Source organism: Fundulus heteroclitus, chromosome 8, assembly GCF_011125445.2.
Source record: "Fundulus heteroclitus isolate FHET01 chromosome 8, MU-UCD_Fhet_4.1, whole genome shotgun sequence".
NCBI lineage: Eukaryota > Metazoa > Chordata > Actinopteri > Cyprinodontiformes > Fundulidae > Fundulus > Fundulus heteroclitus.
The window spans coordinates 13,895,930-13,914,189 of NC_046368.1; the positions used below are offsets into that span (position 1 = coordinate 13,895,930).

The 18,260-nt window shown below is 38.8% G+C and overlaps 1 protein-coding gene across 1 annotated transcript in view; it reads left to right on the forward strand.

The window, feature by feature from the left end:
- Positions 1-18,260, forward strand: part of LOC105930983 (matrix metalloproteinase-17) — a 90,222-nt gene that overhangs the window by 54,822 nt on the left and 17,140 nt on the right. Inside the window, exons 6-10 of the mRNA XM_036140711.1 lie at positions 3,863-4,042; positions 4,510-4,612; positions 11,470-11,552; positions 15,100-15,252; positions 15,385-15,642. Of these exons, the coding sequence (XP_035996604.1) occupies positions 3,863-4,042; positions 4,510-4,612; positions 11,470-11,552; positions 15,100-15,252; positions 15,385-15,642 (777 nt within the window). The remainder of the gene's footprint in view (positions 1-3,862; positions 4,043-4,509; positions 4,613-11,469; positions 11,553-15,099; positions 15,253-15,384; positions 15,643-18,260) is intronic.

Consider the following 18,260-nt stretch of genomic DNA (forward strand, 5'->3'; position numbering starts at 1 on the left):
TTTCAAAGTCTTCATTTCTCTAGTCACTTTTTCCATGAAGTTCTAATGATTTAGGTCTCTCCCAGCAAAGAGATATCAGTTTCAGAATTTGAGTTCAGCTGGATATGGGAAGCAGATAACTTTCCAACAATCTAGTACACCTTATAGGTAAACAAAAAAAATGCAGTAATAAAATTTACATTTTAGCTGTAGCTTCATTTACCTCAAATTAAATTTGTTCTTATGCAGTTAATAATCAGGTCTCACCATATGTATGTTATATTATTTGGACAATTCTACCTCAAGAATTAAATCCTTCTATGTATTTGAAGAATGGAACCCCAATAAAATAAAAAATGGTTAAAGGTAAACAGGTCTGCTGAAGTAACTTCATTTCAGGGGGGAAGGGGGTGTTTTAAGCAAAGTTTTTGCTTTAATATTTCATTAAATACATGGAAGAAAAGACTTCCCACAGGTTGGGAGTAAATATTGGAGCTTTTCATGAAATATAATGGATTTACACAGCACAAGCAATGGAAATACTTGTATAATAAATAAACATTTATTTTGCGCTTTTTGTATTTAACCTATTATTTTTTCTGTATTTCAACTATTGAAAGCATTGTCTCTCATTGGTGGGTGATCTGTTAAAACGGTAGCTTTTGATCAATCGTATCAGAATGAGATTCTGCCCAACACCAATATAGACAAAGTCTGAATAGACTCAGTGCAACACTAATTTGTGTAAATATTTGCCCCTTGGATAAAATCAATAAACACACCACAAACTGCTGCATGCTTTTCAAACAATGTCGCGTGGGAGCGTTAAACTACCAGGCTTGCTGTAGTGTTAATGTGAGTAAACAGGAGCAACGAGAAAAGATTAGATTTCAGTCATAGCATTTTATATCTGTCTTTATGGGTAACACATAAAAGTACCATACAGAGTTTTTTTTTTTTTTTTTTTTTTTTTTTTGTGGTAGAAGTTGTTAACTATAGACAGTTGGCTTAGTAATTAATAAATAAAAACCCTAAAAAAAAAAATAGGAATTTCTTATTTTTATGAAAATCAAAGGCATTCCAGTATAAATATTGCTAATTTTAAGAATTCATTACTTTTTTTGGGTTGTAAAATGAGGTATAAGAAACAGGTAATGAGTCAATCGTCTTTCAAAACATAACACCATGTAATAGGTTTATTGATTTTGAAAAAAATAAACCTTGTTTTAATATACATGTCATATACACCTCTTTTTTTGCATTACAGCAATCAGTCCTTTCTTATAATTGCTGGCCAAGTTTCCGTAGTTTGTCACACTTTATTATATCATGCTGTTTCTAAGGAAAACCTGATCGTTTTTATTGTGTACTTTATATCAAAGTAATTAAATGAAACTTTACATCTTTCACATGGAAATTTTTTTCCCTCCTGTTAGTTCTGTCTAAAGCCCGTCCATCTCCTTTACCAGCCGGTTCTTACTCAAGACCTTGGAGGGCAGATCCAAGTCAATGGTGATGAATAAAGCAGTCATGGGTTCATCGCAGGGCTGTGAGATGAAACGGACTTGAACCCGAGACCTTTTTTGCTATGATGCAACAGCGCTAAGAACTGTGGCATCATTCAGCACCACCGTTCAAACTTAAGTCTTGTTCATCCCCTACAACTCAAATTATATATTTGCTTCTCACACCCTGCTCTTTCCCTCAGTCGCTCGTTCATATCCACCTTTCCACTCTTCTCTGTGTGGTCCCTTAAATTAGACTTGGCTTTTTGGCCTCTGGATATCCCAAGCGCTCCAGGCACAAGTGTGCCTCTTCACTTGTCCTTCACTATCGATGGAGCACAACACTAAAATGCTCCTAATTTAAGGCCAAAGTGAGGTTAACAGAATGCAGATTTGTTCCTAACCACCAGGGAGCTCTAAGCTAGCTTGCCTCGACACGCATGCTCTCACATGTTTGCAAATCTTTATCCCAGCATCCATGGTTTTGTCTTGCTTTGCAGAACCAGACAAGGAGTTTTTGGAAGCATTGCTTTTTTTGGCCTAACATCCATGGAAATGTGCTCTAATGGCCTGCAGCCTCTCTGGGTATCTTTCCACACATAGATTTTGATTGGCAGCCCAGGGGCTCAGGCAGTATTACCACAGTTATCTCACTCCAGCACATCCCAAACAGCACCACCAGAGCTGTCTGTCATGCCGGTTAGTTTGCAACCCACAGACATCAGAACACGGCGATAAAAATGCAAACCTAGGCGGAGCACCGTTTCCACTAAAGAAACGGTAAGAGACATTGTGATACTTATCAAACCTGAGAGGGATAAGTCAAAAGGTGACTCCTCAGAGAAAGTTTCTCAAAATGTACAAAGGGGTGCTATGTCCTACTTTTAAAATGAAGAAAAAAAAAAACATTGTTGTGCTGTTTCACATAAATAATCTATTGATTTGTTAAAATGGGGTACGTTTGTGTTTATTTTTCCAGTTTAAACAGATAAAATGTGCATTATTTGTAGTGATGTTACAATACATCAGGACACAGAGATGATACATGAAGTTGGGTTCACAAAATTTCTGTTTTAGAAAGTCTTTTAAAAAGAAGGTTTTTAAAGGATCAGCATTCAGCAAAGAGTAAATCAGCCCAGGGTAATACTAGTCCAAACACTGTTTATTTTCTTTCCTTTTTCTTTTTTACAGCCAAAAATCCTGTTCAGATGCTCCATGTCTCTGTGTCACAATTTGAATGAAGGTTTCATAAATTCAGCTTAAACTGTGTTTTAAAGAATGTTAAGTGTGAAGCTATCCAGTTCAGCTTTATTCAGTCGATTTTACATTTTGAACTAGACATTATCAAAAGCAGTCAAGACTTATTAGTGTCATAGCAGATGGTAACTTTAGCTTTGTTTAAAGTGCTATTTTATCAGTGCTCACAAATCATAACTTGTCTGTCACTCAAGTACTCAAAATACTAACCGACTTAAGGTTTGTTGCTATGTCTGTCAGTTTATGAGCAGTCTTTATTAGTAACTGAAGAACTACTTCCTGTTTTATTTCAAAATCAGAGTCTGAAATACAGATGACATGTTTGGAAACTGAAAAGCAGGTTAATTTTACGTATTAAAGAATTTATTTAGACCTTCAAAAGCCATGTTTTTCTGTACAATGTCCTGCAAACTTAGTGGCATCCCTGGTAAAGATGGACATAAACCTATAAAATAAATGGTCTTGTGGTGACGGGGTGACCCCAAGATGCTGCTCTTTACTGTAGTTCTCTACGTGAGCTTTTTCTCTTCCCTTTCCATCACCCTAACCCTGAGTAGTTTCAGATAAACTTACTTCCTCATCCAGCTTTGAATGTCACAGTTCCAGCTGCTTTAAACATTGGAATTATTCTTCTGACAATTGATGTGGGCGAATTTAGAGCAGTCTCTATTTTCTGAAGTTTAACACACACCTGCCTTGCGTACCGCTTCTACGTGCTTTCTTGTGTTCCCCATTTTGAAGTGCGGGTCGGACCATTAGCCCTGTGTGACATCAGTTTATACTTCAGGGGGAAAAACTGAATTTAAGAGATTGCAAGTTAAAAGGTAATTTATGCACCGGTCAAGTTAAAAAGTAGAGTATGATTTTAAAAAGAAATAAGATCAGTTTCATGTTATTACATAGATATTTTTTGGGATCCAATTAATTTTTTCCAATTAAATTCCTGTTAAAATCTTGATTTGATAGATTTTCTTTATTTACTGTTAGATTATGCTACTGCAAATCACAAAGGGGTTTATTTTTAGGCTTTTTATGCAGCCTGGGGTGCCAATACTTTTACAGGGCAGTGTATTCAACAAAAATAACAGTTGTAGTTTCTCTTTGCCTCCACGTGTTTCTTTCAGACTCTCATGGGATGGACCTGTTTGCAGTGGCGGTCCATGAGTTCGGTCATGCCATCGGACTGGTCCATACCTCGGCTATGGAGTCCATCATGAGACCTTACTACCAAGGACCCGTGGGAGACCCTCTGAAATACGATCTACCCTATGAGGATAAAGTCCGTGTCTGGCAGCTCTATGGTGAAAGAAACTACCTCCATTCTCTCCCTGTTTGTGTGTATTGGTTTGTGTGGAAAGAGAGTATTGACTCCTGTGGGGTGAGGTTATTGATTAATGAGAACATGGATGGAGTTAATTGGAACTCTTTATGGTATATGACCTTATCATACCATTCCCTGCTATGGGGAGGACCGCAATAGAGAGAATAATGATCATGAAAGGCTGCATAAAAGGTGGGAAAGAACATTGAAGGACAAGGCTGCTGAGATGGATGATTGCGTTTAAATTAGGGAAATTAAAGATAAACACAAGCACGAAGACAAGCCCGACAAACGTTGCTGCAAATTGATTGCAAAGAGTAAAAAAAACAAAAAAACTGTCATGTTTTTTTCATTGTATTTAAATGTAATGAATGAACCAGACATTTCTTTATGTTTAAACAGCTGTGTTGTCTCTCTCTCTCTGGAATATCCATCTGTAATCTGCAGGTGTCAGAGACTCGGTGTCCCACACGAATCAGCCAGGCAGCCCGTCCCAGACACCTGAGCCGCCGGTCCTGCTGGACCTTCCTGAAAACAGATCCACGTTCCTGTAAGTGAGAGACAAGTTGCATGCGTTTAGTCAACAGCAAAAGCCTAAGAAAGTCGAACATGAGATCATCTACCCAAATGTCTTCAGCTTGCATGTGTTCCTATTATTCCCTTTACTGACCAACTCAGGCTAAAGTATCTTGAAGCCTCTCTGTTTTTTTTATTTTTTTTATCTACTAGCTACATCCATCCATTCCCTATCATTTATATATCTGCTAAAGAAAAAACATCTGCTCAGCATGATTCTGCCACCACTATGTCTTATTGTAGGGATATTTTTTCAAACGTATACATGAACATTTTGTGAAACTTTAAAACTCCCTTCTCAGTTGCGCATTTCTCATTACACTGGATTTTTAAAATGGGTGTCAAAGTAAGAGAAGCTGAGTACAATACTAAACTTTTTAGATTTTGGTTTATAAGGATAGCTGAAACCTAGAAAAAAAATTCATGTATGCAGTACTTGGTGTCGGTGGGTCACACAAGATCTAAATTTAATACACTGAGCTTTGTGGTTATGACATGATAAAAAATGTGAAAAGGCTTTTGCAAGGCACTATAAGCCATTACTTTAGGGAATCCAAACCCCCTCTAATGGCACTAAAGGAGTTTAATGATTGACTGAAGCATGCCATTAAATTGTCAGATTTAGGGATTCTTCATCTTATGAGCTGAAGGAAAAAATTAGAACGCTCGCATATGTCAGGGCAATGTGCTCCTACGAACAGCTAATGGGGTATCATTGCTAATTTCACTTTCCAAAATTTTGTGACCATCTGGGCATTAACTCATCATTTAGCTTCAGGGCCAAATGATGAGTTAAGTCTTGAGAGGAGGGAACGTTCCAGTAGAAAGGTTCAGAAATAGCCAATGAAGCATAAAATGATTGGTGAATGTGTATTAGTGGAGATGAAACTAAATGAACAGGACAGAATCCATTAGGACCTTTTTTTTTAAATGAAATAGTTCAGTAGAAAATGTGACTTAAGCATCATAAATAGGGTACATCAGAGTCACAATCAGCAGACATGAGTGACTCGGCCGTACCGAATGTCGTCTTGGCTGAACAGAAGGGCCATAGACACGAGTGATATGGAGCATTTTAAAGTCTTTTTGTTGAATGACATTTTTCTTACATTACACCAGATTGCATTGTAAAACTATTTATGTGCCTTTACATTTTTCTGAATGTTAAATGTTACAGTCGCTGACCTTTATGCATTTTATTGTGAATTTATGTGAAAGACCAACAAAAAATCTTGAGGTACGAAAAAAAAAAATACATGCTTGGGTTCAACATTTGAATGGTGTGATGTATATTTGTATTCTGTGCCTTTATTCTGATGCCCCTAAAAATCCAGTGCAGGCAAATGTCCTCTAATCATTAAATAGTGTCCCCCTGTGGGGAATTTAAATACAGCTGTTCTGCTAAGAGTTCAGATGTTTGCTAGAGATTATCAATGAACAAACAGCATCGTAATGATGAAGGATCACAGCAGACTGGTCAGGGAGTTTAAAGCAGGCCGTGTTATAAAACAATACCACAAGCTTTGAATATCTTCTACTCTGCCCACCTCTGAACGCGGTCCTGAAAAGACAGCCTGTTTGAGGTTGCAACACGGAGGCCCCGGCTTTCAGCAGGACAGTCACCCCGAGCCTGCAGCCAGAGCTACAATAGAGTGCTTTAGATCAAAGCGTATTCATGTGTAAGAAGGGTTCTGTCAAAAGTCCAGACTGACATTCAGCGGAGAATCTGTAGCAGGACTTGAAAACCACACATCACAGACACTCTCCAAGCAGTCTGACTGAGGTGTGGCTTTATTGCAAGGAATCTGCCGTTGATGTGTGGCTCTATATATGATTTATAAAGAGTTGAGGGGTCAGAAAAATGCAAAGCACCCTTTTTAGTTCTAAAAAAAAAAAGGAAAGTTTGTCTATTTTCTTCCATTTTATAAAATATACTACTTTGTTTTGGTCTGTCACACAAAGATTCCATCAACGTTCTTGGCTGTAAAAAGTTCAAGGTGTGTGATTACTTTTGCAAAGCCCTGTACCATACCTCCAGGCGCCAATTTTGCATATTTGTCACTAGATTCAATGTCTCTCAGGCAGCTTTAGCCAGACCTGTTCTAGAATGCAGAAAGAATCTCATTTCTTATCTTTGGAGGCTGTTCCCAACTAATGAAATGCAACGTCTTGTGTTTATGCATTACCTAAGGACCGCGATACGCTGCGCGAAGACTTCCAATCGGGTAGCAGCGTGTTTGGCCATGTAAATGCGGGAGCATACTTGACCACAATGTGTTCTCTTAGCAGCAGATAGCTTACGTAGATGTGAGTGATGGAAAACGAAATGACTTCTGAATTAATTCACATGCAAATAGCCCTGAATGGAAAGCTGGTTAACATGCTTTACATTCCTGTCACTGAGTAATAGCGTTACCCTCCTTGAAATAACCTTGTTTGTTGTTGTTGACATGAGGCACACTTAAAATCCGAGTAAACAATACGTTAACCTTCATTGTATCATGATGCTGAACAAATTAAAAGTAATGAATAACGTCTAAATATTCTTAACTCCACATCTGTTCTTTACACTTCAGATAAAAAAATTAAAACAAGAGCAGGCATGGTGATGAAGATAAATCTCCTTTACAGTGTATCACGAAACGTTTACTAGAAAATCCATCCGTATTTGAGAAAATTTTAATTATTGTGTGTGATTGACGATGAAAGCATAATTCCTGAAGATTGTTTGGACAAATGTTGGTTTTAGAAACTTTAATTTGTTTAGGACAAAATCCCACACGGCTGAATGTGGATGCAGAAACAGCAGAAACAGGGCTTGGCTTACCTGTTACATCATACAATTCATTTTACACCTTAAATCAGTTTTACACCGTTAAGAGGCTAAATATTTAGCATGTTGGTATCCAAAAGCATCAGTTTTGCCACAAGTCCTGCTTCTAATCCAGCTGAAAATCCGTGGCGAGAGTTCAGTGAGGAGAGCTGCCGCGTACACCTGTTAGAAGGAAGCCAATCGATCTTAAATGGCTGCAGCAGTTTGTGCAAAGCGACGGTCAAAGCTATGAACTGAGAAATCTTAAGAAGGCTTAAAAGGACTTTGCTGAGTCTTTGAATGTGTGCAACAAAACGTTAGGTTTGAGTTAGAGTTGTAGGAAATTCACTCCAACAGTCTTTCTTCTGTTCATTCTTTCTATCCCTCCTCTGTTTATTCTCACTTTGTCTCCTTTGCTCCTTCCTTCTCTCTTTTAACCCAAATTCTTCTCCTTCAATCCCCTCTCTCTTTCTTTGCTTTCACCTTCCTTCTTCCTTCAGCCTTTTGTCCTCTCCTCCTTTCTATCATGTGGTCATCCTCTCCATCGCATTTCATTCTCTTTCTCCCCTTCACTATTCAACTTCTCAACGTCACACTTTCAACCTTTCAATGGTTCCTTCAGTATTTAACCTACCTCTTGTATCCTTTCTCCATAAGCTTGTTTTCATTCTCTACTTCCTCCTCTCTTCTTCTTCTTTATCCTTTCATCCTGTCTTTTACTGTTTCCCATGTTGTTTTTTCCTTCCTTCCTTCCTTCCTTCCTTTCTTCCTTTCTTCCTTCCTCCCTCCTCCCTGCCTCCCTCCTTCCTTTCGTCCTTCCTTCCTCCATTGCTTCCTTCCTCCCTGCCTCCCTCCTTCCTTCATCCCTTCCTCCCTCCCTCCTTCCTGCCTCCTTCCTTCCTCCCTCCTTAATTCCTTCCTTCCTCCCTGCCTCCCTCCATCCTTCCCCTGCTTCTTTCCTTCCTTCCTCCCTGCCTCCTTCCTTCCTTCCTCCCTGCCTCCTTCCTTCATTCCTTCCTTTCTTTCCTTCCTTCCTTCCTTCTTTCCCCCTGCCTCCCTCCTTCCTTCTTCCCCCTTCTTCCTTCCTTCCTTCCTTCTTTCCCCCCTGCCTCCCTCCTTCCTTCCTCCCCACTCCTTCCTTCCTTCTTGCCTCCTGCCATCCTTCCTCTCCCCTCCTTTCTTTCCTGCCTCCTTCCTTCCTCCCTGCCTCCTTCCTGCCTCCTTCCTTCCTCTGTGCCTCCCTCCCTCCTTCCTTCCTTCCTCCCTGTCTCCCTCCCTCAGTCCTTCCTTCACTCTTACATTTCTTCTTTCTTTCATATTATTTCTTCCCTTGCTTCCTCATGCTGAAGGATAAGTACACATAGATTTCAACAGTGGCCATAACTCTGACCTCATGAGCCACACGATGAAACACGGTGTCGGCAGCATCATGCTGTGGGGTTGCTTGCTTCAGGAGAGACAGGAAAGCTGACCAGAGTTGAGGGAAAGATAAACAAAGCTACATTCAAACCAATCCTGCTTGATTCACTCTCTCACTTTCTTTCACTGTTTCATTTTTTCTCTTCCTTCATTTCCTTGCCCCTTTCTTTCTTTCTTTCTTTCTTTCTTTCTTTCTTTCTTTCTTTCTTTCTTTCTTTCTTTCTAAGCCATTTTCATTCTGTTCCTATTTGAAACTATATTGTCAGTGCCTGCTCTCTTCTGTATGAGCAAGCACGAAGGTTAATTATTCATTTGGTCCAGTTTTTGTTAATTAATGAACCATCAGTGGGCAAGTTCTTTGTCATTATGTGCCATTTTGTGATCCATTATAATTTTGTTTTATTAAGATGTGTATTTAAGCATGCCTGCCGTTTTAAATTAATGATTTAAAACGGTGCAGGCTCCTTGAGGAATAATCAGCCGGTGTTCTGAAATACATCGATGAAGGGCCCAACACGGTTAATCAAAGACTTTGCAACATAATAAACGTTGACAGGGAATACAGGTCACCTTCTACTCCAGTCTGCATCATTGCTTCATGTATGGCAAAAGTTAGGATTCAGAATGGTAACAAATGTTAGGAGTTAAATTCTCTTGATAATACGACGACCGTCAGACGCACAGAGAAGCAGCAGTGGTACTGATGGCTTCATCATTAGCAGACTGACGCATCAGTGCTCAGAATCACTTACTAATGGAAGACCATGTTGCAGCATATTACCTCATATTTAGCCCATTCGACTGAAAGAGACTGAGCCAGTTTTCTCACATCAGTGCAATTGCACCTTATTTGGCTTACATGTATGCAAATGGAACTTAACTCATTTAGTTAAATAACTTTACGCCCTTTGAATCTGTCACACTATTGCGTATCTGTTTTGCTTTTCTTTGACAACACCCTGCTTTGAGTAAATAACGTTGTATTGTAAAATATGCAATTTAATCTCTGGCTAAGCCAGGCTGCCAAGGATATATTGGACATGATTTAGAACTGCTATGTGGCATGAGCATCCCAAATAAGTGATGAAATATATGTGCGCCACAATTTATGCAAGTGCAACACAAATGTTGCAGCGCTGACCCGATAACTAGGTTGTGTAACGTTCCTGTTTGCATGGAGGAAGGTCCACTTGCTTTTGAAATGCTGAACACTTGAAGTGGCTGGCACACCAGGGGAGGTTCTGTGATTTTCGTATTAATTCGGCTATAATTACTGTAACCCTCTCAGTTCGGGGAGCTCAAAAATGCGCATTGAACATTCAGTCTTCAGCCCAAGATGGTCAGGTGATCGTTAAATGTAGAAGGAAGGCATTTTAATGATTCCACCTCTGCAAAAGGTAACTAACTACATCCCTGTGTGTTTTACGCCTTTAATCCTGTTGCACACAAGGACTATATGCAGCAGGGGCATATCATAAATGACATACATACGCCGTTAATGCGACAGAACGTTGATCATGTTTTACTGCTAATAAGTTTGAACGCACGTGAAACGTGTTTTATATACGCCGACATACATTTTAAGATAGGTACTGTGTAATAGCGGCTTCCAGGCGAACATAGAGATACGTCCAGTTTCCTTAAAAAAAATCAACATGATTACCACATGAAATAAGTAAATCACGCAGAAAACACAAAGCTATTTTTGCTCCTATTACCTTGAAGAATAATTTAAAGAGCAGGGTGTCTAATATGTATTTTTAATTGGTTTGTCTTCTTTCTCACAAGCCTGTTGCTTGATGAAACAATTTTGCATAATTTTTTTTATATGAAACTAAATAATTTTTCCATAAGATGCTGTGCTATGTGGCAAAATACATTTTATTCCTTACATTTACTAATAAACAAAACTGCTTTAACCTCCTATGGTATTGAGGGTTGTATATATATATATATATATATATATATATATATAGAGAGAGAGAGAGAGAGAGAGAGAGAGAGAGAGAGAGAGCTTAGCATCAACATCATCTATGTTATGGCAGGACTTGTTTGTTTTGTTTATAGTTTTGTAATTCTTATTGTTAAGTGGTTTTTCATAACCTTAGTCGGTTCTCCCAACCTCTGAAACCTCTTTTTCCAGGCCATGCCCCCATTTCATACCAACGCGTTGCCATTTTGTCCTAACCTACTTCCATTTCCTACCCATGTACTTGGACTACATGCAACTGCTTTGTATCAGTTAGTTTCTCTGGTTAGTTTAATATTTTAATGAATTATGAAAATAAATAATTATGAACTCCTTAAATCTCACAGGAGATGTAACATATTTGTAGATTACTGAAGGCTCTCTATTACATCCTATTTCCATTGTGGTTCTGAATTCAGACAATTTCATTTTTACAAAATATTACAGATTCCAGGTACATATTTATCAGTCACATAACCAGATTTCATTACAAAATGCTATCTTTAGATTAATGGAAATTACTTTTAATCATCCGTTGTTTCTGTTTCTTTGTTTTGTCTGTTTAGTGCTCCTTAATTATTGTTTTGTCCTTTTCAGTTACTTATTATCACAATCCCTCTGTTTTTCTCAGATTGGCACAAGACGCTCCAGACAGGTGCAGCAGTCACTTTGATGCTGTGGCCCAAATACGAGGAGAGGCTTTCTTCTTTAAAGGTAATTAAAGTGGGGCAGGGGTCAGATGGATTTTATATTTTTTCCATTATTATCTATCTATTTATCAGAGATATAACTGATGTTATATATTTCAACTATCCAAAATGAAGGCATTGTAGATTAATAGGTCAGTATTGCATCTGACAGTAAAACCAAACCAGGTTTATACCATGTGTTTCCTATATGCTATTTAATAAATGTTGAAGTGAAATATCCAGAAAAGGTTGCTGATATACAACAGGAAGAAGTGTCAGGACCAAGCTGCTATGATTGCATGCAAGTTAAGAATTCTGGGATATATATGAATCATAAATTTGAATCTATATCATAGTCGATGACAGCAGTTTTAATGAGAATCCATCTATTTTTGCTTTAATTTCCATGACTAGCCATTTTAAGTATTTTTGTTGTTCTCTTGTGATGAATAAAGGAGATGGAGGAATAGAAATGTACGTTTCCTTCAGGTACTTCTTTTTAAAAAAAATACAGGATTGAAAAACAAAATAACAAAGATCCAAAGACTAATTCCCGTGTGACACCCAGAGATGGATTATAATGCAATTGGCCTGTCAAGGCAAAGCGATGAAAGTTTCTGCTAGACTCTAAACACATCAAATCAAAACCTGTTAAATTTCCTGTTAAATTCATTTTTATTCAATGTAGCTTGTAAGCTTTTAATTCCCATTGGTAGTCTGCAAGAAAAAAAAAAAAGGTAACCACAGCGTTCAGACAGTGAAGTATGAAAGGATCGGTGAAGGCAGCAGCGGGTGATAGGTTGTGGGTCTGGGGGGGGGGAGCAGAAATTCAGGAGGTAAAAAAAAACAAGCCTTTACTTATAAAGAATGGAAAAAGACTAACAGAGATGCTGAGTGACGGTGCTGGCACGACGCGGCAGAAAGAGACCCATATTACCAGCATGGCTGAATGGATCGGACTTGCAGGTGAAGCCAATCACTCACACGCCAGGATGGCGCCTGAAAATTAAGCAGAAGGGGGAAAACAGAGAGAGCAAATTCCCCAGCCAGGGGAGCAAGAAGCTGGCAGGCATGACTGTACACCCACTCCAACAAATGCCTTCTGGCGCAAAATACCGGGGTTACAGCAGTAAAAATCACTAAGGGAAGGTTCGGCCATCTTTTGGGACGAGACCATCACTTTCCTGGGCCACACGTCTCTTCCATTCCACCAAGCATGCGAGGCTGTGATTAGGAGCTCCACCGAGTGTCCGTGACGTTGCTTGATGAGAGAGCAGAAACACGGGAACTAATAGAGACAGGTTTGAGCTGAGACTCATTAAAGAAGGGATGACTGCGAAGACGAAAGGGCAACTCAAGGCAGAAGCCTCATCTCTAATTACTAGGAGAGAACGCTAAGTAGCAAGTCTTTTGATGTCAGTCAATCTTTTTAAAGGTAACAGACTCAGTTGCTCGTGAAAGTATTCATACCCCTTGAACCTTTTCACATTTTTACATGTTATAAAACCTTGGCAGAATAATGCATCGTTGAGCTGCAGTGTCTTTAGCTGATTGCGTGAATAAAGACTGACATTGTTTTTGCATATTGTTCTTAAAAATCAGAGTGAATGGAGAGAGTCTCTGAACCGCAATTTTCATGTCATGCCACAGATCCTTGGATTTTAGGTACCATTTCATTGTAGCTATGGCTTCATGTGTGGGATTATAGTCCTCCAAAACTACACACATTCATTGCCTCCAGGCAATGGGGTTAAATGCAAATGCACTCCACAATTTTCAGATATTTATTTGCAAACAATTGTTTTTGTAGAAACTATGTATAAATTTGTGTTGGTCTATCACATGAAATCCTAATATAATGCAGCTTAAATACATTGAAGTTGTTGGTGTTGCTTTGTCCAGGTGCACAGAGGGCATGTTCTGTGCAGCGCTGGGCTCCTTTGAGCCCTGCAGTAACCCCCCGCAGGCCAGCTTCTACTTCCTGATTGGTCCTCCTCTTTAGTTTGAGGTTATTTGCCTGAGGATATGCTCATACAAGCTCATAAGAAGGTACAAAATACTTCAACACTGTGAGTGGATGTTGGACAGGCACCACTGTTTCACTAAGAGGTCAACAGTTTATTCAGCTGATGAATAATTATTACCACCAAAAGGATTAAATTTTACCCCTGTCCGTGCAGCATTATTAATGAAAAATGATGGCATGTATAAAGGCAGCATTTGCCTTATGTTTAGCTGTTTTTAACTAATGACAAGCAAAAGAAAACAAAAATACGATTAATCATGTGTGGGGTATTTATTTCACCATGCACCTAAAACCTTTACATCTCAGATTTAAAATGTCAATAAATACCACAGTCGGCTTTTACAAACAAGTTGACATGTATGCCTTGTATGCCTTCACCTTCGGCAGTGAGCAGCTGTTTGATATCCTAGTTTCCCTTTTGTTTTAACATGTTTTAACATAATCTAGGATCCTTAATCACCCCAGACCTTTAATTCTGTAAATGTGTCTTTTTTAGAGATCATCCCATACATTAACCATTCAGTACTGCAAGATAACAGCAGGATATCACCATAGAAACCTGACTTAATTAGTTCAATTACATTTAGATTGTTTTGCTGCTCAGGACTTTACAATAAAGTTTACTTTGATAAAAATGGGGGACTTTGCTCAGAGTATGCAGAAGGGTCAGCTGTATTTAGATTTGTATTCTGACTCTTCCTTTCTTTGAATTTTTATTTAGACCTTTTGTCTTGATTAGATAGCACCACAAACTGAGCCGGCGAATGTAATCGGAATTGCTTCCCCTTATAAACCACTCTCAGATGTTGTGATTGGCCTATTTTCCAACAAGATGAAAGAAGGCGGCATCCATCTGCTGTGAGAGAGCTCTGTCCAGTGTCGCAATTTAGAGAGAATATGTGTTTGTCTGCTTGTCTTGAAGATGTTTGAAGAGGTTAAAGGTGTAACTCCTCAGGCTTTAGTTGGATTGTAGAAGAAGGAAACAAATAGCAAGAGTAAGGAGTAAAAAAAAAGAGAGCATGAAGAAGATAAAGAGTAAAAGACATGTTGGAGGGGACAAAGTGCCACCCAGAGTGAACGGTAGGTGTGAGTCTTAGGGATGGTACCACAGGCTGAAACACCATTAAATGATGTTGAGAATTATGGAAGCAGGGTGTACGTCACATTTCTTTACATTTAGACCTTGGTAAGATGTGTTTTTTTGGAAAACCAACATACATGGCGAAATAAACAGTGTGACAGCAGCCTTAATCGAACACTATCTAGAATAATGCTAAAGCAGTGAGCAGTATTCTCTGCCAAGACAATAATTATTACCAGATAATTGGTAAACTCTTTAAGTTTCTTCTGCTATCCTTGCCATATTTTGTTTGTTTCCGGAACACAGACTTTATTTGTTGGGTTTTGTTGTTTTGTCGGGTTAGATAAAAGTGGCCAAAAGTAAATTCAGCACAGCCCGCATACCATTTGGTAACATTCCCCCTAACTGAACATGCCTTTTTTTTCTTTTACCAAGCTCTAACCCAGCCTCTTCTGGTTCCTGTAGGGAAGTACTTTTGGAGACTAACGAGAGAAAAGCACCTGGTGTCTCTCCGTCCTGCTCACATTCATCGCTTCTGGAGGGGGCTTCCTCCCAATCTGGACAGCGTGGACGCTGTTTATGAGAGGCCCGGGGACCACAAAATAGTATTTTTCAAAGGTGAATATTTAATCCTGATCCAAAGTGACACCTGACTTCCTTTTTCTATCATGGATTGTCTGTAGGTTAAAGAAAATAAAGGTAAATGTGTGATTGAATTCTTTAATTGCAATGTTTGTGCTGAAACCTCAGGTCAAAGGTATTGGGTATTCAAAGACAATAATGTGGAGGAGGGTTACCCCCGTCCAATCAGCGACTTCGGCCTGCCTGTGGAGGACGTGGATGCAGCATTTGTTTGGTTGCACAACGACAAAACCTACTTCTTCAAAGATAACCACTACTGGCGCTATGATGACCACCTGCGGCACATGGACCTTGGCTTCCCCAAAGAGACCACGCTTTGGAAGGGGCTGCCTCTACAGCTGGATGATGCCATGAGGTGGTCTGATGGTGAGAAGCCAGAAAAGAGTCATTTTTCATTATTATACTTTAAAGTGGGTAAAGTAGAGGTTTTTGCATGCTATGCATTTAATACTATGGAATATCATGGAAAAGTTCATTCATTCATTTTAGTAGCTCAATTATCAAAGTAAAACAGGTTATAGGGATTAATTACACACAGGCTTATCCTTTCATTCCTTTATCTCTGTTAATTGTGAGGATTTCCCGCTTACAGCTGATGAAAACACGTTTAAGATTGGAATATTCCAGCAGACCACAAAAACAACACGATAGACAGACAGACACTCATCTTCTCATTCACTGGCTTGTCTTTATTTTTCCTGCTACCTCCTTCAAGACAGTTGGCAGACCATTTCAGGGGACTCATAGAGGGTAAAACAAAAGTGACCAAAGCAGTAATCAAAACATATGTTTGATGAGATTATTGGTGTTCGAAGCCATTCACAGCTATAGCTGTGGATAGGTTATAGCAGCATAAAAAGGCACTCCCAGTTTTTAAAAAAAAATAGTTAAAAATGTTCATCTACTTTTTATTACTATCGTTTGTGGAATAGTTTTAAGTTTTAGCAAGTATAAATGCCATGTTTTGTTTTTAATTCCGATAGGCATCTCTCCATCAGGATTTTCTTTTTCTCCAATATGGATCAGAGTCATTTCAATGTAGACGTGCATTAAAATTTATCGCATATACAGTGCTGTGAAATGGTATTCGCCAACTTACACATTTTATGTTTTTGCTTCACATTTACATGTCTTAGGTCAAAATCAAATAACCTGAGTAATTAAAACATGCAGTTTAAGTATTTTTTTATGGGGAAAAAAGTTAGCCAAACCAAGGTGACCCAATCAGAGTTAATTCATGATCTAACAATGGGTGCAATCACATTACACACAGAGTCAAGTTTGGGTTGATAGCAATGTCCCCCTTAATTTATGAAATTCGAGTTTAAAGCCTTCTCTTTGTATTTACTCTAATTATATTTGTCTGACATAAAACATTTTGATTTGACCAACAGAAACAGAAGATCTGCTGAGTCATCTGATGAGTTTTAAATATCGCGCCCCGATAAAGAAAAGCGGTTTAACTTGCTTTCCAACACGATTCGAAATCTTCTACTTACTCTTTAGTGGGGGATACTAAGCTGGAAGACTAATCAAAATACAAATTTCCATTCGGAACTCTGTTTAAAGAGCTCAATTTGGCTCCCAAAGAACCCAGTGAAAACCAGTGGAGAAACTAAAAGTAAGTTTAACGAGCAGTCAGAAACAACACGTTTTATTACAGGACAGGGCATAATATGTGGTAGAGGTTTTGGCCACAGTTGTTGGCAGATCCGTTCTGCATTAAGTCCAAAGCAGATTCATTCTTTTAACATTTTGGACTTTTTACTTGAAAGCCAGTTCACCTTTACTAACGCCAGCATTGTTCTGTATTAAATAATTTATTAGTGCATTCTTGAACAAACAGCAGTTATTGTATAAGCTCCTGGAAAAGATGAGGTGGCTACATGCGCCGCAGCAGAAGCTATAAAACATGCTGCGGTATTGGAAACTAAAATGTCTCGACTATAAACCTTTTAGAAAACTAGCTGCTAAAGTTTAAAGACTGAAAACTTTTTTTTTTTTTCAAATACACTTGGTCAGTGTAGCACACAGGGTTCATAAGACAGACGTCTCATATTGCCAACAAGAGCTTTAGCCTTTCCACCATAAACACAGTAAAACTCTCTAGAGTCATGAATCCGCAAGGTGCCTCTTTGAGCTCAGTGGTCTCACAGGGAGCACATTTGTTAAAAAAAAAATCTAAGAATGGGGTGACAGGTTCTCCAGTGTAATCAAAGGGATAAGACAGAGAGCACTTCTTTAGCCTTAACCCCTGCACACTGTTGAGTCCATCATAATCTGCTCCTCCAGATCCATCTTCTGTTGCTACAACAGGAATAAAGAAAAGCTTGTTTCAGACTGCTGTGTCACCGGAGCAAGACAAAAGGCTATAAAAGTAACGGCTGATTTTACTTGGTGGCTACCCACTTGTATCAGCGCAGTTCAGCCCTCACACTCTTAGGCAGGCCCTTTCATCATAATCACAGCTTCCACCCACACAGGCAAACATCAATACAAACGTCCTTATTCTACATTGGGCTGATTAAGCTGGTATGGAAATTATAGGTTCTGTATTTTGTTTTTTGTTGTTTTTTTTTTACATTCATATCAGCAAGTTCCTGTTATAAATTGTATTTGAAGCATTGCTATTAAAATTTGGTCCTCTAATTTCAGCCCTCCTTTGTACAATTGCGTGTCATTGTGATGATGGCACACTATGTTGTTTATTCTGGCTGGAAATGTAATAACTGCTATTAAGCTGGCCGGGTCAATTTTATTTCCCCATGCAATAATGAATCGGGTGACTATTTTCATTTTGTGTTTATTTATTTAACCTTTTGTTAACCAGGCGAGATGATTGAGAGCTAGTTGTCATTTGAACACCAACGTGGGCTAGAGGCAGCAGTGAAAGCGAATAGCGCAAACATAATAATTTACAAAACATGCTTATAATACGGAGAGGTTGCCATGTTCTGGCTTGTCTGTCTGCTTGCTGCCACTCG